Source organism: Leptinotarsa decemlineata, unplaced genomic scaffold, assembly GCF_025532065.1.
Source record: "Leptinotarsa decemlineata unplaced genomic scaffold, Ldec_3_MD MMD2_tig00026358_RagTag_RagTag, whole genome shotgun sequence".
NCBI lineage: Eukaryota > Metazoa > Arthropoda > Insecta > Coleoptera > Chrysomelidae > Leptinotarsa > Leptinotarsa decemlineata.
The window spans coordinates 3,539,697-3,562,695 of NW_027412703.1; the positions used below are offsets into that span (position 1 = coordinate 3,539,697).

General features: G+C 34.6%; 1 protein-coding gene across 2 annotated transcripts in view; it reads right to left on the reverse strand.

Moving 5' to 3' along the window:
• LOC111516143 (uncharacterized) overlaps positions 1-22,999 on the reverse strand; it is a 752,250-nt gene that overhangs the window by 7,464 nt on the left and 721,787 nt on the right. For both annotated transcript variants that reach the window (XM_074184848.1, XM_074184849.1), the window contains one exon: positions 13,688-13,872. In XM_074184848.1, coding sequence (XP_074040949.1) covers positions 13,688-13,872 — 185 coding nt within the window. The remainder of the gene's footprint in view (positions 1-13,687; positions 13,873-22,999) is intronic.

Sequence of the window (22,999 nt, forward strand, 5' to 3'; positions counted from 1 at the left end):
AAACTATGAGAGATACGAAGATAGTTCGTTATATTTTTTTTCTGAAGCAGAAAAAAATTATGAAAATAGCTATATATGAAAAAGTGCCATATTTTTTTATTTATTATAATACTTTTTTATGGCACTTTTTTTATATATAGCTGTTTTTATAATTTTTTTCTGCTTTAGAAAAAAAAATATAACGTTGGTCAATATTTATTTGTAACAAATTGTTAAAGTAATAAACAATTGAATAATAAATATTTTTTTTTCCAAACTATTTGATAGTGTAAATTATGATTCTTAAAAGCAAAATTATTTCTCAACTAATCATTTAAACAATCGAAATAAAAAAAAATCGATTTTAAACAAATAAAAAATAAAATTTGAGATATTTTTTTTGAATCATAATTATGTCTATACAACATAATAGCAAAAAATATTTATCAAAATTATTGAATTTCTCTATTTGTTTAAAACAATTAAATAAACAAATTACGTAAAAAATTCTTATCCTATGTTAATAACTGCCATTGTTCAATGTGAAAACAGACATAGCTAAATATCAATTGAAAAAAAAAATCATCAACAATTTTTAGATATTTCATTTTGCAATAGTTATAAAAAATTATATTCAACAAATTAATAAATTTTTATTAACTTTTATCGCAGGATCGTATGAAATATATATATCAAAAGGGCTCCACGAAGTTTAAAATTTATAGGCCAATTATCTATACCTTTTTTCCCATTATTGATGCCAACGGAGATTGGGAAAAAATTTGTTAGTTAACAATTGAATAACTTTTTGAAAAATGATGATGGAACTTTTTTTTCTACGGGACTCGATTCATTCGAATGTTAAGAAGATACTAGATTTTTGCCAAATTTTTTAAATGATATTTTATGTTATAAAAAAATTATTTCTTTTGATAAACTCTCTTTAGCGGCAGCACGCATGCCGTAACAGCCGCGCGGAACTCTATTTTCAAAAGTCAAATTAAAATTATAAATAATGGAGATAGAGTTTCGGGAGTCGGTGATTCCGCATCGAATGAGCTGTCGCTCATATTTTCAGGACTTTCATCTCTGTTTTTTATGTTTTGAACTTGTTGATTAGACTACAGATAACGATCGATTTGATTCCGGAATGAAGTCATGATCCATGTTTCATCCATTGTCACATATCGACGCAAAGATTCTCGTTTGTTGTTTAAAAATGGCCAATAACTGCTCAGAATCATCAAAGCGTTCTTGTATTTGGTCAATAGTGAGGGCGTGTGGCACTCACTTTGAACAGAGCTTTCTCATAGTCAAATGCTCATACAATATGAAGCCAACACGTTCTTTTGATATCGTTACAACGTCAGTTAACTCACGCAGCTCCACTTTTTGATCATTCAAAACGATTTTGTGTATTTTTTTTTGTTTTCAGGTGTTACTGCCTCATTTGGACTTCCACTGCATTCTGCACCATCGGTGTCTCTACGACCACGTTGAAGTCAGCAAACCAACATTTAATTGTTGTTTCTAATGGAGCTGAGTCCTTATAACACTTTTCAAGCCATGACTTTGCTAGAACCGTATTTTTCCCGTCAAGAAGCAGTGCAAAATTAAAACACGAAATAGTTTTTGATCCATTGTTTTGAAAATAACAAAAGTAGTGTCACTCTCAGCATAATAACTCACAAAATTATGAGTAGAATATTATAAAATTTCAACAGGTTAGTACCAACTGAAAAAGCGGTGAATGCAATAAGGCTTCAGCTCAGGTGGTATAATAATCCAGTCATTTAAGCTTAAATTAGGTAAGAATCTCGGAATTTGAAATACCCAGCTGTAAGTCTGTAAATACTTGTATATTGACACCCTAAAAGTTGTCTCAAAACCTACATATGGTAGGGTGTAAGCAACTATTAAATTTCAAGGTCAAAGGTCACAAAAATCGGTTTTTTGCGCTATTTTTGGAAATATCTCATTTCCTATGGGTTTTTTGCTATTTGTATTTATTATCAATATTGTAGAATTCAAAATTCTCTACAAATTTTGTTTAAAAAAAAATTTATACGGTGAACCGTTTTCGAGATAGAGGGCGGAGAGCGCGCGGTCACAGCATCACTTCAGGTCAACCGGTGCCTATTTGATTGGTTTAAACTCCATGATCCTTTTCCAAATACTACGCAGTTAATATCGATAGCTTCTGGAATTGTTGGAAATGAGCAAATTAACTGCCACAGAGCTTACGAAATTGGATTAGAATCTATGAAGAAGATCACCGACTTATCATTTAATGAAATAAAGTTTAAACGCTCCGAAAAAATAATGCCGCTTTCCAGTGTTAACAAATCTGTAAAAATAAATGATTGTAAAGTTGCAGTGGATCCATTATTACTCTTCCAAAGAATTACTGTCAGCAAACAATTTGAAAGTAATCTTGAAGAATATCTTCAATATGAATTGAGTCCGTATCCAACAGCTTTATTTGATAATGATGGCATGAGAAAAACAACAAAATCGTCATTGTATGACAACATGAGCCCAATTGATTTTGTTCTCAATGAAAATAATGTGACGTTCATTATTGATGGCGGTTTTCTTCTTCATCATGTTGTATGGAGCAGAGAAGATACTTTTTCTATTATTTTTGATAAATACATGAATTATTCACAAAGGCATTACAGTTCCAAAATAATTGTTGTATTTGACGGATATTCAGACTACAGTAAGAACGTAAAAGCTATGGAGCAGCAGAGAAGACCTGCTGCACTTTCAAAAACGTATGAAGTTTGTTTCGATGAAACAATGGTTGTACCAGTTACTCAAGAAAAATTCTTATCAAATCGAAATAACAAAGATAAGTTCATTAATATGTTAATTGAAAAATTGCAAGCTGCAAATATTACTACTAAACAAACCAGAGATGATGCGGATGTTCTTATTGTTGAAACTGCAATTGAAGAATCAAAGTCTAAAAAAACTGCAGTTATAATAGGACAAGATATTGATTTACTTGTCATTTTAATTGGGCGTACACTGTCTTACGAACAAGAAATTTTCTTTAAAAAAGTTGGGAAAGGTAATGTAAAAACGGAGATATACTCGACTAAAAGTTTTGATAATTATCCTCATTCTAAAAAACATATTTTATTTCTGCACGTATTAAGTGGCTATGACACAACTTCTGCGGTTTTTAAAAAGGGAAAAAAATCATTTTTAAAAGTTTTTGAGAAACTGACAAATTTGGATGAACTAGCTGCAGCATTTGAGGAAGAAAATTGTTCGGCCCAGAGATTATTAGAGAGTGGAACTCAAACCTTATTGGCAGTCTATAATGCTCCGAAATCTGTGAAAAGTCTCGATCATCTTCGTTATATGCATTACGTCAAGTCTACAAAACTTAATAAACCTGTGCAGCTTTCAAATATTCCACCAACAAGTGCAGCTGCTCATCAACATTTCAACCGTGTATATAATCAAGTTCAAACTTGGTTAGGACATGATTTGGAACCCCAGGTATGGGGTTGGGCAATGCGAAACGATTTTCTGGAGCCTATCATGACAATTTTACCACCTGCTCCAGAAGATTTGCTAAATACAATTTTCTGCAACTGCAAGAGTGGTTGTGGTTCGCGATGCGGATGCAGGAAAGCGGGCTTGCAATGCTCTTTAGCTTGTGGCCAATGTAATGGGCAAGCTTGTCTCAATGCTCTACCATATCAGAGCGACATTAACGAAGATGGAACCTTTGACCCCGAAATCATGGAAGAACTTGAGACAAATGTCGTTGAAGACGATAATGAAGACCAGTTTGAAATTTACCAGCAGCCAGAAGACGACGATGAAGAGGAAGAAGATGATTTAAATTATAAATTGTAGTTTTTGTACCCTTTATTCCATTTCTTTACTTTCAATAAAAATAAATGTATTCAATGATATTTTTTTAATAAAAAGATCAATTCATAATTTATTTGTTTTTTTTCATCATGTAAGAAGTTATAAATATTAATTAGGTTAAAATTCAAATATAATTCCTATATTTTCATTAACAATTCTGCAATTACATGGGCAGGTAAGTGTTGTTGAATAAATTAATACTGAATAAAAAAAGGATAAGTTAGGAAAAAAATGATAAAATATAATATAATAGTTGATAAAAATTGACAAATATTTATAATCATTGATTTATCGATAGTTCATCAACTATATAAGGCGCGTTTTCGACCGGAGGCACCGGTTGACCCGAAATGATGCTGTGACCGCGTGCTCTCCGCCCTCTATCTCGAAAACGGTTCACCGTATAAAAAATAAAAAAAAAAAAATTTGTAGAGAATTTTGTATTCTACAATATTGATAATAAATACAAATAGCAAAAAACCCATAGGAAATGAGATATTTCCAAAAAAAAGCGCAAAAAACCGATTTTTGTGACCTTTGACCTTGAAATTTAATAGTTGCTTACACCCTACCATATGTAGGTTTTGAGACAACTTTTAGGGTGTCAATATACAAGTATTTACAGACTTACAGCTGGGTATTTCGAATTCCGAGGTGAACTTACTATAATGACTGGACTATAATATGACTGTGCTATTGGCATGTCAGGTTGATATTTTGACAATCGCGTATCCTGCTCCATGTTAATCCTTTCCCCCAAAAATATAAATATCACACTCTTCCTCTAAATTACACAGGATATCTCTTTTCATATTACGCCTTTACAGTTAAACAGGCCACCCCTCTTTCTCTCTCCATGTCACATTATAATTCCCTTGATAAGCCTTTTGACTAAATTCCTATCTGTCACCATGACTACCACATCGTGGCAATCTCTAGTTTAATAATGCGATAATTAAGTCGTGCCCCCGAAGGCCACCTTTTCTGTCCGCGCGTTGCTTTCCTGTTTGCTTGTCGAAGTTGGAATATGATGGGGAAGGGGAGCGCAACACGTTATATTATAGATTCTGTTTAGTTTGTTTGACTCCAACTCATTGTCTTGTTTGATTAAAAAGGTCGGGGTAGCAGTGATTTGATGGAGTTGAATCAACAAAGCGTCCGATTCAAATCCGACACGCATATTTGCTTATTAAACATGATAGATCGAGCAGATAATACAACAGACGGACATATCATTCAACCGAAAAAAATCTACTGTATATTATGGTTGGTAATATATAACACAGCCGTTGACAGGTGACATCTTATACAGGGTGTAACTAAATAAGTGTAAAACATTCAAGGAGGTGATTCCTCATCGAAAAAAAGATAGGATCTTTTATATAAAGAAACTTCATTGGAACAGTCCTTGTTAAGATACAGCTCCTTTAAGGGGGTTCATAAAATTTGTATAACAATTTTTTTCACAAGCACTGAAAAAGTTACAATATTGAAATTAACCTGACGTTTTGTACTACCAAAGAGACACTTAGCCAGTTATTTATTTGGTTTACCCCATGGCTGTAAGGGGTGGAAAACGCAACCCCTAAAATTTATTTCCAATGTAACTTTTTTTCTTATTATTTGTTTCCGAAAGCCTGTTTCATTCTAAACAAAAAATGTCTATTGGGTTTTTTGCCCAAAATGAATCAGTTCGCGGCAAAACATTATTTTACGAACAACTACAGAGATACATCGTCATAAATGCGAAAATACGAAACTAATCTATCTAGTAGGTCGCTATTAGCGATAGTGACAATTTAATTGGTATGACGCTGTCAGTTTGTGAATTTTCGAAATTGAATTGATACTAATTGTGTGTTGTTGTTCTGTTCTTAATTTGTTACTTTAATAATTCACTTGTTATTAAAATGGCATACCTACACAAATGAGGAAATGGCTGATATGCATTACGTTTACGGTCTGTCGCAGGGGAATGGGTTAGAAGCTTCTAGAAGATATGCTGAAATGTATCCTCAACGGCAGCATCCTTCATATAGAATATTTGCTCGACTTCATCAACGATTACGAGAATATGGTTCAGTCGACGAAAGAACGCAGGATTGTGGTCGCCATCGAGAAGTACGAACACCACAGCTTGAGGAAGCAGTACTACCTGTACTAGAAAGATTGCTTTCCAGCTAAATGTTGATCATATGACGGTATTTCGAATTTTAGAGGAATAACTCTTATACCCTTATCATCTGCAACGAGTACAGGCACTGTTACCGCGAGACTTTCCGAACCGTCTTGAATTTTGCAATTGGATACTGGAAATGATTAGAAAAAATTGTGACTTTCTGAAGACGATAGAATTCACAGATGAAAGTAGGTAGTCTTTCTCGGGACAAGATTATTAATTTTCATAATTACCACATATGGGCTGATGAAAACCCTCAAGCTATTGTTGAAACTAACCATCAAGAACAGTTTTCTCTTAACGTGTGGCTCGGCGTTATTGGGGCCTCATTTTCTACCTTCTCGTATAAATGGTGAGACATACGTTCAATTTTTAAGAGAAGTGCATCCAGTACTGCTGGAGGAAGTTCCTTTGGGCGTCAGAAGGGATATGTTTTTTATGCATGATGGGGCTTCCGCCCATTTTAGTCAAGTAGCACGTCAACATTTAACTGAAACATATGCAAATCAGTGGTTAGGTCGAGAAGGACCACAGAACTGGCCCGCTCGATCCCCGGATCTCAATTCCCTCGATTTCTCTATTTGGGGCCATTTACAGCATTTGGTTTATCGTACTCCTGTTCGGGATGTAGAGGACTTAAGAAATCGCATCATCGATGCGTGCAGGGGTTGCGTTTTCCACCTCTTATAATCATGGGATAAACCAAATAAATTACTGGCTAAGTGTCTTTTTGGTTGTACAAAACGTCAGGTTAATTTCAATAATGTACCTTTTTCAGTGCTTGTGAAAAAAATTGTTATACAAATTTTATGTACCCCCTTTAAGGGGCTGTATCTTAACAAGGGATGCTCCAATGAAATTTCTTTATATGAAAGATCCTATCTTTTTTTCGATGAGGAATTACCTCCTTGAATGTTTTACACTTATTCAGTTACACCCTGTATACAGTGTGTGGACGCCAAATGGAATAAATTCATTATTTCGATTACTGTACATATTTTAACAAAATCCCGAAACACGTCAAATTTAAATTATGATTTGACATACTTCAACGGAAAAATGCTACCCCTACCTCCAACCCCCGTCTAATGACAAGTGCTACCCCCAATTTTTTAAATGGGAAGTATAGGCTTGTGATTTATCGTTCAAAAGGTCTCTTCATTCTCTATTCAAAAATGTTATTGCTTTCAAATCTATTGCAACAATTGAAATAAAATCATTTAAAATCCTGTGGTTACCGAAATTCCATAAAATATACTCGAAACTTATTGCAATATACTCGAAACTTATTCTATGTTGAGGTATTGACAAGAAAGTAAGCAAAAACCATAGCAATGTTCTTTTTAGATGGTATCCTTTAAAAAACTGTAAATAATTTCCGTGGCAACGTTAGTTTAAAACGCTTTGTCGACTTGTTTTGTATGTTACAACATTAGTTGTCAGTATTTTAATTTAAGTTTGAAGTTCATCAACTTCAAGTCTGACAAATGGTTAGATTAACGGAAATGCATAAAATAACAGTTTTATAAATGATTGGTTACGGAGAACACAACGGGAAGTAGCTCGCCTATTTCATGAGAATTTTTCTAATTTACTGCTCATATCTCAAGAAACAATAAGCAAAATAGAGAAGCAGTTCCGAGAGCTTGGTCATGTGGGGCAGATAAAAAAAGCAGCTGCCAATGCAATGAGTGTTGAACTCAAATTAGATGTGATGCTTGAGTTTGAGGAAAACCCACATACATCGAGTAGACAGGCATCCACTACATTCAATGTAGTGATCGATAGATCGTTTATGTGAAAGAATTGGTTTTAAGACCTAACATAAATTATTATTATTATTAAAATAAAATACAACTCTACTCAGGAGCTCATGGAAAACGATTTTGACACAAGAACTTATTTTTGTGAGCAAATGATGGACATGTTGGATAACAATATCATCCAATCAGAAGACGTTATGTTTTCTGATGAGTGTATTTTGTCTCTTATCGGTCATGCTAATCGGCAAAATTGCCGCCACTGTGGTCAACGGAAAATCCTTAATGGATGAGAGAAGAACACACGCAATATCCACGAAAGGTTAATGTTTGGGCAGGGATTGTAGGAAACCATATCATTGGTCCCTTTTTCATTGAGGGCAACTTGAATGGAGATAATTATTTGGCACTATTTCAAAATGATGTCATTCCAAGTTTAGCAGATTTATATCCTGATCCACGATACCTTTGAGTTCCAGTGAATATGACATGGTTTCAGCAGGATAGAGCACCACCATATTACCAAGTTAATGTCCGGCAAAACCTCGATACATTTCCCAATCGGTGGATAAGGAGGCGAGGCGAGGATCGATTAAATGGCCAGCGCGATCACCTGCTCTTTCATTAGATTCCTTTTCATGGGAATATGTAAAGAGCAATGTGTACAAAACTAAACCTTCAGATTCGAATGACTAAAAAGAACGAATAACGCTTGCGATAAGGTCGGTCACGCCTGATATATTAAATAACGTTAGAAGACAGTTTTATTTGAGATTAGGATGTTACCAAGACGTTCGCGGTGAACATTTTGAATATCTAATTCGTTAACATCCATATTTCTTTTTCGTATTCTACATTTCATTACATTTTAGTTTTTGAGTGTATTTTATTGAATTTCGGTAACCACATAATTTTAATTTATTTTATCCTAATTGTTGCAATAAACTTGAAAGCGATAACATTTTTAATAGAGAATGAACATGCCTTTCAAACGATATATCACAAACATAAACTTCACATTTAAAAAATTGGTGGTAGTACATGTTATTCGAAGAGGGTTGAAGGTAGGGGTGACATTTCTACGTAGTTTGGGATTGAAAAAAATAAGTACAGTAACCGAAATAATGAATTTATTCAATTTGGCTTTTACACACTGTGCACGTTGATTCGCGGTGGATATCACATTAGATGTTGCTGGTGAACCAGACAACGGATCACTTTTAAAATTCAATGGAGAGCATATTCGGACATTCTCTACTCAAATGAAATATTTTTAATAATGCGATGTTGCCACTTCCATTAGAAAGTAGTAGCAACTTTGATATTTCAAATGGAACACCCTGTATATAATATTATTTTTGGAATCTACAACAATTACCCGACAACTTTTCTTAATATTTCCCTATACATATCTGTTACCTTTTTCGAAATATGAATTATTTCCATTTTTTTTTTCGGAAATCATGACCTCTGAAAATGCTGATATCTTCGCGTTAAGGAATACTATGTTACCAAAATCTCCGTTAATTCAATACAGGGTGGTAAAAAATATAGTTTCTTTGTTTGCTTGAAAAAGTGACAAAGTTGATTATTTCAAATGGAACCCCTAGTGTATTATTACAAATTCAGAAAACTGTTGAAATTTGCTTTCTTTCTATCTATATCATGCGTATACCTAACTAGTCAATTCTTGGACTTATGAGGATTTATTTGTGAAAATATCCCTTCAGAATGGTATTTCCAATCGGTATTTTTTAAGCAGACCATGACTACTATGTGACAGTAACGTTGTGACATTCTCCCAATAATATTGACATTTTCTTACTTCAAAAGCTTCCAATACCTCTAAAACGATGAAACAGAACTATTCAAACGAATTTTTTCTTATTTTTGGACAGTGTGATAAAATTATCAGCAAAACATGTAGAAAGTTCAACGAAAGGTATCCGAATCTACCGCTAATAAACCTCAAGAAATTTATGCGAGTTTAGAACAATTTAAATAAATTTGGGTAAATTATAAAAAAAAACAATAAAACATTCGAAAGTGGAAATATTAATATAGATAGTTATGAAAAAGTAAAACCATCATGTGGAATATTTCAAAATATGTTCGAATTTCTGGCTGTTCACTGCCAAGCACTTCAAAATCCGAGTGACAGATCTGATTTCATGGGGAACCAAATCTTCAAATGTTTGGGTAATCCTTTCTAACACTTCATCTCTCGAACGCACGGGTGTTTTGTAAACTTTTTCTTTGAACATTCCCCACAGATAAAAATCTCATTAATTAAGATCGGGTGATCTCGCAGGCCAATTCTATGATCTCAAGCGCCTTATCCACCATCGTCTTTTGTACAATGTGCAGAAACTCCGTTTAGTTGGCACTAACATTTTCGATATTCTTCGAGTGACAGATTGTCAACGAAGCTCTCTACAGTGTTCTCCAAAATATTCAGGAAGCTTCTGGATGTTAATGATTCCTCGTATATCGCGTAGCTCAATGTATTGTCCATTAACAGGCAGAAGACACTAAAACTGTTTGAATCCGGCTTTTTTCGTGACCAGGATTTCACTGGACCAATAATGACAATTTTTTCCATTGAACAATCCTTCTCTGGAAAATTTCGATTCATCAGCCTAAATAATTTTATTTACAAAAAAATGGATCGTCTTGAATGCGTATCAATAAGTTGATGCGCATTTTGAAGAGTTTCCGAGCTCAACATGAATATAGCAACCCTACTAAATGAAAGCTAGCGAATTTCGTAGTTCATCTGTTAACAGTTACCCACCAAAGTTTCAGCCATTCTGGATACGCAGTTGTTATGTAACAGTCGTTTGAGTGAGTTGATGTGAATGTTTATATGAAAATGAATAAAATGGGGTATCGAGCTGTCATTAAATGTTCGTTTTTGAAAGAAAATACGCCTACGCAAATCAAAGATGAGTTGGATTATGTTTATGGGGACTTTCAACCATTTTGGGCAGCTGAATTTAAACGTGGCCGTAAGAGCTTGGGAGACGATGACCGTTCGGGGCGTCCAAAACCTACAATTATCGACGAAAATTTCGACAAAGCTCACCAAATGGGGCTAGATGACCGCCAAATTGAAGTGAGAGAGACAGCAGAGATTATGAACATCTCAAAAGAACGTGTTTGTCTTATAATATATCAACATTTACGCACGAGAAAGCTGTCCGCGCGGTGGATGCCGCGTTTGCTCATGTTAGACAAAAAATGTATTCGAATGAACATTTTCAACTCTCTGTTGGCGTAGTTTAGGCCCAATAAATCCGAGTTTTGGCGACGACCAATTACTGTAGATGAAACTTGTATACACCATCCCAAAAAAAAGCAATGATGGTTTTTTTCGGCTGGGAAAGTGATGTCGACTGTTTTTGGGGATAGTCATGGAGTTATTTAAATCGATTATTTTCAAAAATGGAAAAGCCTTCACAGTAACATATTACGTATCGTTACTTGACAAGCTGTAGGCAGAACTCGAGAAAAAACGGCAATATTCGCAGAAAAATAAAACCCCGTTTAAACAAGACAACGCACCGTCTCGCACCTCAGCGAAAACCCACGAATTACGGTTTGAACTGCTCGACCATCCGCCTCACTCACCAGATCTAACCCCACGTGACTTCTTTTTGTTCCCTAATCTGAAAAGTACGCTCTTTGGACAGATATTTTTGTCAAATGAAGAGGCAATCACCTTTGTGAACTATTATTTTGCAAGAAAACACGCCGAGTACTATTTGGACCGGTTACAGAGATGGAAGCATCACCGGGAGATGTCTGTAGAGTTGAAAGAAGACTATGTTGAAAAATTAAAAAAATCTGAGAAAACTTCTTGTATTTTTGTTAGGTCGAAAACTTTTCGGATCACCCTCGTAGATTTAAAAAAAAATAATAATAATAATATTTATTTGCCATTCAATTTGAAATACACAATAATCTTAGTTAACGACAAATAAATATAGTTCCCACAGAAAGATAAACCTGTGCGTGGGTTATATCATTTTAATATACAGTAGATTGTAATGAATGAAATATTAAAATACAGTTTCTTTCAGTATGAACAAAAAAAAAGCACTAGAAATATTGTATACAGATATTACATCAATATTACAAATGGGTAATATAAATAAAAAACATTTAGGTTATACAGTGTCATCCCCAAAGTATGCACCATATAGGAAACTTATTTATTAAGGGTTTTTCGACAAAAAGTTATTCTTGATAAAAGTTTGTGCATCCCCTAAAACTAAACATGCACCAACGAAATACAGTAAAACACACGTAATATACGAGGAGCCTTCAAATATTTGATTTTGTGACACGAGTAAAGTACTCTTATTTTGATAAATTTCGGTAAATGTTATTTAAAAAAGTTGTTTAGCATTTAGAAAAATACATCTAGAATTGAAGTTATGGCCATTTAAGTGAAAAACAAATTTTTGCTAAAATGATAAATTGACAGCATCCTGTATACGACAGTTCATTTTGAAAGCCTGTAATATTACAAATTACACAACTGGTGTTTTTAACCACGGTCAATTTTTTTGAAAAGTAAATTAATCTTTAAAGTTATTTTTATTTTTTGTTATCACCGAAAATTACTCAAAACTATACAGTATCGTAACAAAAACTTAATATTCAATAATATCAAATCACAAAACATCAAAATAAAATTAATATTTCTGAACGAACTCATTGATTTCCTGAAGATTTTCTTGTCCAAAATGAGTGTTTCAAGTTGAATCTCCAGAAAATCAATGAGTTTGTTCCGAAATGCCTATTTTATTTTGATGTTTTGTGATTTGATATAAGCAAATATTAAGTTCTTGTTACAATACTGTATAATTTTGGGTAATTTTCGGTGTTAACAAAGAGTAAAAATAACTGCACCAAAAACTTCAATTTACTTTCCAAAACAATTGATCGTGGTTAACACCATAGTTGTGTAATTTGTAATATTACAGGCTTTTAAAATGAACCGTTGTATACAGCATGCTGTCTATTTATCGTTTTAGCAATTTTTTTTTCGTAGTCTCCATTCAAAAAAATGGGTAAAAAAATAAAACTTCACTTAGATGGCCATAACTTAGAATCTAGATGTATTTTCAATGCTAAACAACTTTTCTTAATAACATTTCCCGAGATTTTCCAAAATAAGAGTACTTTTTGTCGAAAAACCCTTAATGAATAAGTTTCCCATATGGTGCATACTTTGGGGATGACACTGTAAATTGAAACAATAGCAATAGGTATATTATAACGAACATCACTCACACAACAATCAAACACCCTTTTCTTTTTAAACGAAACAAACAAACAAACCATGGAGAAGTTGACCTACAGATTACACAACTCTGATCACATACATCTACAGACATTTATACATTATAGTAGGTAATATGTATTTTTCACATCAATATATTGGTGTATCTGGGCTGTAGGCAAACCGGAGATCCAAGCTTCAAGCTTAATTTTGAACATATTGATGCCAATGATAGTTTTGATATGTGCTGGAATAAGATTATACAGCCGAGGAGCTAAGTAACTATAACACACAAACATAATGGTGTTCAATTTTTTCAAGTTCATGTTTATTTTTGTGTTGCCTTATAACAGTTTCGAAGAAGTAAAGTTGCCTTATGTCTAAAGTCAATATTTCCTTATATTCATCGAGGAAAGTCGTTTCGACCAATTTAAAATAAAGTTTCCGTGTTTCAATCTACCTCAATTTTCAAAAATTCAAAGGGTGGATCTAAAAATAAGAACCCCTATAATAACATAATATGTCACTTCAACTCACCCTCAAGTGAATTGTCCGAATACTCTTGATAATGAATACACTACTCACCAATCATTAGTAGGGATATCGTCAAATGATCTCGTCCGGAAGGCCTCATTGCCCCAAGAGCAGTACCAACCAGAACACAGCATACTGCAACTAAAGCTATTAGTGCTATAAACCATCGTAGCGAGCCAGGCTTCCATGAAAGGAGTCCGCAGCATCCCTTGGGTGGTTCTTCGGTAAACCTTCCTCTGCAAATAAATAAGAATTCATTATTGTTTAATTCATTTTTATCAAAATACTGAAGACAATTTGACATAGATTCAAAATATTTATCATCGAATTAGACCTTTTTAATGTCGTGCATATATATATATATATATATATATATATATATATATATATATATATATATATATATACATACAGGGTGCTCCTTAAACACATGCTAATATTCAAGGAGGTAATTCTTAGACCCATTTTAAGAAAAAAACTTCCTATGGACGTATGTCCTAAACGCCTTAACTTTTGAGATACACGGTGGCAAAGTTTTCAAAAATAATCAGTTTTTTAATAATAACTGAGATAATTTTGTAGACATCTTTGGCATATTTGGTACATATGTTCCATACCTCAAGGCGCATTTTATGATGTACACAAATTTGTATTTTTTCAAACAGTGGCATCCCTACGGGTTGCGCATTGAATATTTTTGGGGAAAAAGTACTACGCCAATGCTTTCTTTTCAAAATAAAATCATTTTCAAAATCCTCATTTATTTTTGAGAAAATTTGATCTCCTGGTATTTCTTTGTCCGACGCATGATTTTCACTCAAAAAAATAAAAATCGACAGAAAGCAAATTAAGAAATTAGATTAATTCTAAAATGAATGAGAATCTGAAAATTGCTTCATAACGCATTACCAATTCCCTAATAATATTTGAAAACATAATCTGCAAAAAAATAAATTTTCCACAAAAACGAGTTTTATTTTATTTTGTGACAGTAAGTCTAAACGAATAACACAAATTTGTTAATTAGTAATATTACCAAAACTGATTATAAAAATTGTTGGAAGTGGCCACCTGCACTTAGTATGCATGCTTCCGCCCTTCTACGCATGGAATTACGCACCCGTTCAAATATTCCCGGCGTATTTCGTATAGTTTCACACGAGGCAACTATTCGCTCTCTTAAATCTTCTAAAGTATTAACGGGAGTTTTATACACAAGAGTTTTAAGGTGACCCCATAAAAAAAAATCTAAACTGTTGAGATCGGGGGATCTTGCTGGCCATTGCTGAGGTCCCCCGCGACCTATCCAACGATTATGATAAACTGTATTTAAATGGTTTCGAACAATTACACTGAAATGAGCAGGAGCGCCATCGTGCATGTACCATATTCGATTCCTTAACGCAAGTGGCACATCTTCCAATAACCCAGGTAAGTCTTCTTCGAGAAAGTGTAAATAAGAACGACCATCAAGGCGTACTGGTAGAAAAAATGGGCCTATTAGATGATCACCTATAATTCCTGCCTATACATTAACCGAAAATTGGTGTTGGAAATGGGTTTCGGTTATTGCATGGGGATTTTCTTCAGCCCACACATGATTGTTATGGAAATTCTGAATGGCATTCCGAGAAAAATTTGCTTCGTCTGTGAACAAAATTTGTGTGTCAAACTGCGGATTTAGTGCAATACTTTGTAGATACCACTGACTGAAGTTCACACGCTGTGGAAAATCTCTGGGGAGTAATGCCTGCACTCTTGAAATATGGTATGGGTATAACAAAAAATCAACCAAAATACGCCAAACAATTTGATGACAAATATCCAGAGTTCTAGCGATCTTCCTCGTACTCGTCTCAGGATGTTCCTCAATTTCTTGCCTCACCGCTTCCTCAATTTCAGGAGTTCTTACTACACGAGGTCTACCTTCCGGAGTCCCTTTCTTGAAACTACCAGTTTCCCTAAGTCGACGATGAATATTTGAAAAGGTTCGGCTATCTGGTAAGGCACGATTAGGATATCTTTCCTGATAAATGCGCCTGGCTTCTGTTGCATTACAATCGGCAAGGCCATATACGTAATGCATTTGCGCCATTTCCGCATTCGTATAATTTACCATATTTACTGATATTCAGAAAAACAGCGGACTACCAAAATAACTTCAATGACACTTCAAAATCAATCAAAACGCGCTGTGACAGTTTTTAACACCAATACCTTACTTTAAACCAACATCAATATTAGCTACTGACGTTTGTACATACAGAGAATTCGTTTTTTATTGCTATGGTGGATTTGCTGTTTTTTCTGCTTTTAATCTTCAAAATAAATCACATATCGACAAACTCCATATTTCCAAGAGGTGCAGTAAATAAATTCTGCTACACGTCATTCATTCCAGGATAACTAAATTTATGTTTTCAAAAATTATTAAGCGGTGCTGCGTTATGACGTAATTTTAATTAAGAACAGTGCATCTGACAACAAACAAATACCTTTTAGATCTTCAATTATTTTGCAACAAATCTGATCTCTTAGTTTGCTTTCAGTCGATGCACGATACCGCATGATATTTTTAAGGAATTTATCCTTAAGTAAAGCGATTTTTAATTTTTTGAGCGAAAACCATGCGTCGGACAAAGAAAACTCAGCAAATCAAATGTGCTCAAAAATGTATGTAGATTTTAAAAATAATTTTCAATTCAAGATAAAGCAGTGGCGTAGTATTTTTTCGCCAAAAATATACATTTCAAAACTCGTACGTTCGCCACTGGCAGAGAAAATTAAGAAAATTGTACATCAGAAAATGCGCCTTGAGGCATGGAACATATGTACCAAATATGCCAAAGATGTCTACAAAATTATCTCAGTTATTATTAAAAAACTGATTATTTTTGAAAACTTTGCCACCCTGTACTGATACTGATCGATAGAGAATTTTGTACTCTATACTCCAGTTTTTCTCTACGAATTCAAATTGAAACAAAACGCTGCCGAAACAGCTTGAAAAATTAACCAGGCATTTGGTAATGATGAGCCTCGAAGTGATCGACCTACAGATCCCAGATGAGGATTTAAAGACCCTGGTGGATACTGACCCATTACAAATACAGTGCGTGGGATGGCGGAAGAACTGGGCGAAGTCTCCCATGCGGTTTTTGATGGTTAAAAATGTATTGGAAAAGTCAAAAAGGTCGAAAAGTGGGTACCCAAAGATTTGAACGGTCAACTGAAATTGTCACGTTTCGAAGTCATTTTTCGAAACGTGACAATTGCGCAACCAAAACGATCCTTTTTTGGATCGGATCGTCACGTGTGATGAAAATTGGATCCTCTACGACACGACACGTTCAGGACAGTATTGGGACACCGATGAACCAACCGGGCACTTTCCAAAGGCGAAAATCCTCCAAAAAATTATCATGACTGCTGTATGGTGGTCAGCGGCTGGTGCTGTTCTCAAATGAAATTCAAGTTTTTCAATAAATTTGTCATAACATACCTGTATTTCATTAATCTTCATCACTTCTTCCCATTTTTCCCCTTTTAATGATTTGTGTAATTTATCAAAATTTATATTTTTTGCAAATGTATTTGATTCATTTTCAGAAGATGACTTCATTGTTCCTGATATTTCCAAGTATACTGGGTAGTGGTCGGTGAATAATGATTTTGAATAATGTTATGATTCGCATTATTTTTACGAACGAAAATATGATCCATTGTGATCATTCAATATAATGTAAAAATTGGCTAGCAGACTGGGCAGATTTCTTCCTAAAGATAGGGTTATTACACCAATTGGTATCGACTTTTCAATGTTGATTTCAATGTGGAGTTTCATCAACTCGTGTCATGAAGAATTTATTCAGTATTGCATATCAGAATACCAAATGACGCAGCTTCACAATTTGGTATATTTAAATTTTCAGTCTGACAGGTGTGAAGGAATAGAAGTCAGCTATGACGTACACTTACATATTGGCATAATTATATATTCGTCGCTGGATTTGTGCCAGTGTGACATTAACGTCATTAAGGTCACGAACAATGTCTGTATCTTTCATAAAAAGATGATGTATCAAAAATGATCAGAACAGAAAGTCGGCATTTATTCCTCCTGCATTCGGTTCCGGTGTACAATAAAAGTTATTTTATCATAGATCATGCATTCTCTTCATTTGTCGGTTCTAATTCCTAATTGAACAATATAAAATAATAAACGTTTATATTAATCTGAAGAAGGTCGAGATGTGAATGATGATGCTCGCCCTGGATGCCCCATCATATCAAAAACTGATTAAAACAGACGGCGTATACTTGTTCTCATATCAATTAGTATACCCATTTGCTTCAAAAAACTTCATTACAAATTTGGTAATCATTAGAAATTACAAAATGTCATTGGTGAATACATGTTGATATATTACTCTATTGTTTATAATATACAGAGTGGCTTATTAGTATGAGGAAGTACAGTATCTCGCCTATAATGAGGAGTATGATACAATTTTTCAGATAACAGCTATATGGTTTATTTTTTTGACTATTTCAAAAATATAATGGAATATACAGAGTGTTTTTTCAAATGGAACCCCTGTCAATTTTTTTACCGTTGATCTGAGCAAAATGTTTTACATAAGGAGGAATATCCTTTTTTCCAAAATTTTGCGGTTCGTCAAGTTATTGTTGGAAATAAGAAAATCATCGGAAAAACAGACGACCGTAAATGCCATCATAAAAACTTCATGAATAGACTTCAAGCAGAAGTATTTACACTTTTTTCAAAGACAAAACACAAGCTCTACAGAAAAATCCTTGAGGCTCTCTCAAGGATTTTTCTGTAGGCTCTCTCAAGTCCTAAATACTTCAACGAAAATATGTTTTCCAGAATTTTTCCACCCGATTTTCAGTTATAAGTTTGACACTGCAATTATATTAAATTTCAGTAACAGCAACTATAGTCCGTTCATAATTTGTTGATAGCTCACTGCAAGTTTGACCCTCATTAGAGAACTGAAATACAGAGAGGACAGCTAATATGATAAAATAACAAAAACCAAACTAAAACTGGCAGTTTAAGATGTTTTCGACTAACCCACCTTGTATCTGAAGAAATACAATACAGCTATAAAACTTTTAATCCGATTATGTAGGTATTTTGAGTGGAAATGAGTGACCAGTGTCGTAGAGTATATGATTAAAACATTAGTTACTTTAAATAAATAAATATATTAATATTCTTAAACTGTAGGTACTGTAAACTGTATTTTTATTAAAAAAAAAATTCTTTATTTTATTCAAAAATAATAAGTTACTTGCAATTTGTAAAAGATACATTTTTAAATGATAATACCTATTTTTAAATGATATAAACTACGATTACTTACAAAACTATTCAAATTCAAAATAAACAGGATCATCTTCGGAATCCGAGTCGTCTTGCAGGTTAATAATTAGCGGTTGTGTCTCTACAGTCGCATCAATTATATTGTCAAGATCCCACATTTTTTGTTCTTCTTCTATTGCATGTCTTACTGCATCTCGCCAATTTTGTTCTGTAATATGTTGTAAAGACTCATATAACAATTCACGTACAGCTTGTATTTTATATGACGTATTTTTTCTAGCCACATAGCTTTTCATTTGTGCCCAAATGAGTTCAATTGGATTTAATTCGCAGTGGTAGGGTGGAAGTCTAAGGACTGTGATGTTTCGTCTTTCCGCCATTTTGTCAACTACGTATTTCTTGAACTTAGATTTGTGTTGCCGGGCAATTTTTAAAAGTTCTGCTTTAACCATTCCATCTTCGTAAGGCAGGGACTTATTCCGCAGCCAGTCAATGATATCCTGTTTCTTCCACGCAGTCGTTGGAAGTCTTTCAACTAGTCGTGAATGATAAGGTGCATTATCTAATACTATAATTGAGTTTGGTGGTATATGTTCAATCATCTGCTCAAAATACTCTTCGAAAATATCAGCTGTCATCTCCTCGTGATAGTCTTTTGTGCTTTTGGATTCAAATTCCAACAAACCATGCTTAGCAAATCCTTTTTCACTGCCAATGTGAGAAACTATTAATCTACTGCCTTTACCAGAGGGTGGGGAAATACCAGTAGACCAACCTTCCATAAAGGCTTGCCTGGAGCTTGATATATTTTTACCTGTCCAAATTTTTGTGAGAGTATGACCTGCGTTTACCCACGTTTCGTCCTGATAGTAAATTGGCCTTCCTTCAGCCCGAAATTTTCGTATAGATCTTAGATACTTTCTTCTCCAACATATTATCTCTTCTCGGTCAATCAAAAGTGATTTTCGGTCTGATTTCTCCCACCGGAAATTTAATTCTTTTAAAACTTGCCACAATTTGGTTCGTCCGACATGAGGCAAATCCGGGTCGTCTCTAATTTCTTGTAAAATTTTGTTTAAGTTGGGTATTTCTTTTTTGTAAAAAAATTCGTGAATTTTCCTTCGAATACCATTTTTGGCAAATTCATCAATTTCAATAGGTTTTCTCCCCCTCTTTAAGTATTCGTTTGTATTTGGGTTAGCTATACCTTTTTTTTTTCTTTCTGATAGGAACCTATATATTGTTGACTCCCCTACGACCGTCATGTTGGCACAACTCTTGATTATGTTCTGAACAGTGTTTGTGGGATTCTGAGAAACCAGAGCATCGTGAACGTTCAAAACAATAGTCTTCTCTCTTGGTGAATAGACAGACTTACTGACTGTACGCAACAGTACCGGTGTAAAACTTGATAATGTTGATGATGATGAAGAAGCCATCGCAAGCAATCAAACGAAACAAGCAGGAACGAAAGGTACGTATATGTTTGTAGGAATATGAAAAAAAGTTACTCACGCACTGCACAAAATTCGCAAAATAAATATTAGAGACGTTAATTACTGCCGTAGACGCCGAAACACCAACGAGCCGTAAATTAAATGCGATTAAAAAATGTACTAAACCAAAAATTATTTTCGTTCGTAACAACTTCACCCTTTCAAGGCAAGTTTCGAATATAAACTGAAGCTTTATATTTAATGAATAAACACCTCAGGAACCTCCGTCTATGATTTTACGAATTTTACGACCGTTTTATGACTTGGGCCCTCATTTTGTGCTATCGACAAATTATGAACGGACTATAAGTGTCAAAATCTTAGCCGGCTTATACGTCAATAGACTGACAAATTGAATTGTAAATTTCTCAAAAAGTGTCAGTTTTAGAGACTATTTCATCCCACCCAAATTTGTAGGGATGAAATAGTTCTAAAAATGGTGACATAACATCTGGGTATTTCTATTAAAAAAATCAAGTAATATTCATTACTACACCAAAGGTGTAGCATAGTAGAGATACGCGGTATGTCAGTTGTGGTGAATAAGATCACTTATATTATTTTAACGTGTTACAGATCGCCTGATGGCGATCTTGATATGTTTTTCGAGAATACGTTACGTACTTTAGAATATGTACACAAATATTGACATTGTATTGACAGGTGATTTGAATCTTGACTCATCAAATACATCCCGTAACAGAATTGATTTCGTAACGCTAGGTGATTTAATGAAAGGCTTCAATCTAGATTCGAAAATTGGATGGCCAACTAGGGTTACCCCACATTCATGTACTACAATAGACCATCTATTGTTTGAAGGTGATTGACAATGTTTCGTGATGAATTTCACTAGTTCGGACTTCCATTGTCTACTATATAAAATGATTTGAAACCCCTGAAACAAATAAAAAAGAATAATTAAAAAAGAATAGTTGAAAATAACAATTATATTAAGCAACAATAAACCTGAAATGAAATGATAGTAAAATAACCTACAAGTAAAAATATAATAATTGAATAAATAAAAATCAAAGGAATGAAAAAAGAAAATAATCAAAAAATAAAAAAGTGTAGAGATTCCAAGTCACGTTAGTTCACGACGTTTCGATTGTTGGTATCTACAATCGTCTTCGGGTGATGACTGGACTGATTCCTCCGAGAGATGACTATTTTATAGGTCGTTGAAATACTTTCACTTTCTCTACTTTCCATTTTCCGCTTCACTGATTCCGTGAGAGATGACCGTTTTGGCGGGAGTTGGTCATTTTTCGTTTGATGATGGGTTTCCATATGTTTCGTATATCTACGCTGGCCTGGCTGAATACGTTGTTGGACAACATGTATGCGGCTTCCTTAAATTTTTTTTTTCTCCTGAACCAATGTTCCTCTCTGTGCAAGATCTCAGCTTGGGACCACTCGATGCTGTGTTGATGGGTCCAAACATGGTCTGCTATTCCTGATTTGCTGGTTTCTCCTCGCTGTGTGTGCTTCTTGTGCTCGGCAATGCGAACATTCAATGGCCTCTTAGTTTCACCAATATAGGATTTTCCGCACTCACAGGGTATCCGGTAAATGCAATTCTTGGAATCGCAGTCCGCGTTTGGGGGCCTGGTTTTCGTGAGGCTGCTACGGATAGTGTTACCGGATCTGAAACAGGTTCTAATGTTGTACTTGGAACCAATTCTTCTTATCCTCTCCGATAATCCTCTGATGTAGGGAAGTGCAAGCACTGGTTGTGACGGCTTCTCTTCCTTGCGAGGCTCCTGCTGTCTTTTAGCCAAAGTCTTTTCTACCATCGCTTTGGAGTATCCATTCCGCTGAAGATCATTTTTGATGATGTCTAGTTCCTTCTCGAGACCTTCCTTTGTATTACAGAGCCCAAAAGCACGGTCTAATAGAGTCTTGATGATTCCTCTTTTTGTCGATTGATGGTGGTTGGATTCGTGGTTCAGATACTGTCCCGTATGAGTGGGTTTTCGGTATACAGATGTTTCCCACTTAGTGTTGGTCCTCTTCACCAAAACGTCTAAGAATGGCAATTCATTGTGGATTTCCTTCTCCATTGTGAAAGTGATGGAAGGTCTCACGCTGTTGATGTGTTTCAGAAAGGCGTCTAGTTCAGTATTCCCATGGTTCCATATTATGAAGGTGTCGTCAACATATCTCAACCAGACTCGAGGTTTCTTGTGGGCTTCTTCAATGGCCAGAGTTTCAAACCACCCCATATATATGTTGCCGGATACCCTGTGAGTGCGGAAAATCCTATATTGGTGAAACTAAGAGGCCATTGAATGTTCGCATTGCCGAGCACAAGAAGCACACACAGCGAGGAGGAACCAGCAAATCAGGAATAGCAGACCAAGTTTGGACCCATCAACACAACATCGAGTGGTCCCAAGCTGAGATCTTGCACAGAGAGGAACATTGGTTCAGGAGAAAAAAAAAATTCAAGGAAGCCGCATACATGTTGTCCAACAACGTATTCAGCCAGGCCAGCGTAGATATACGAAACAT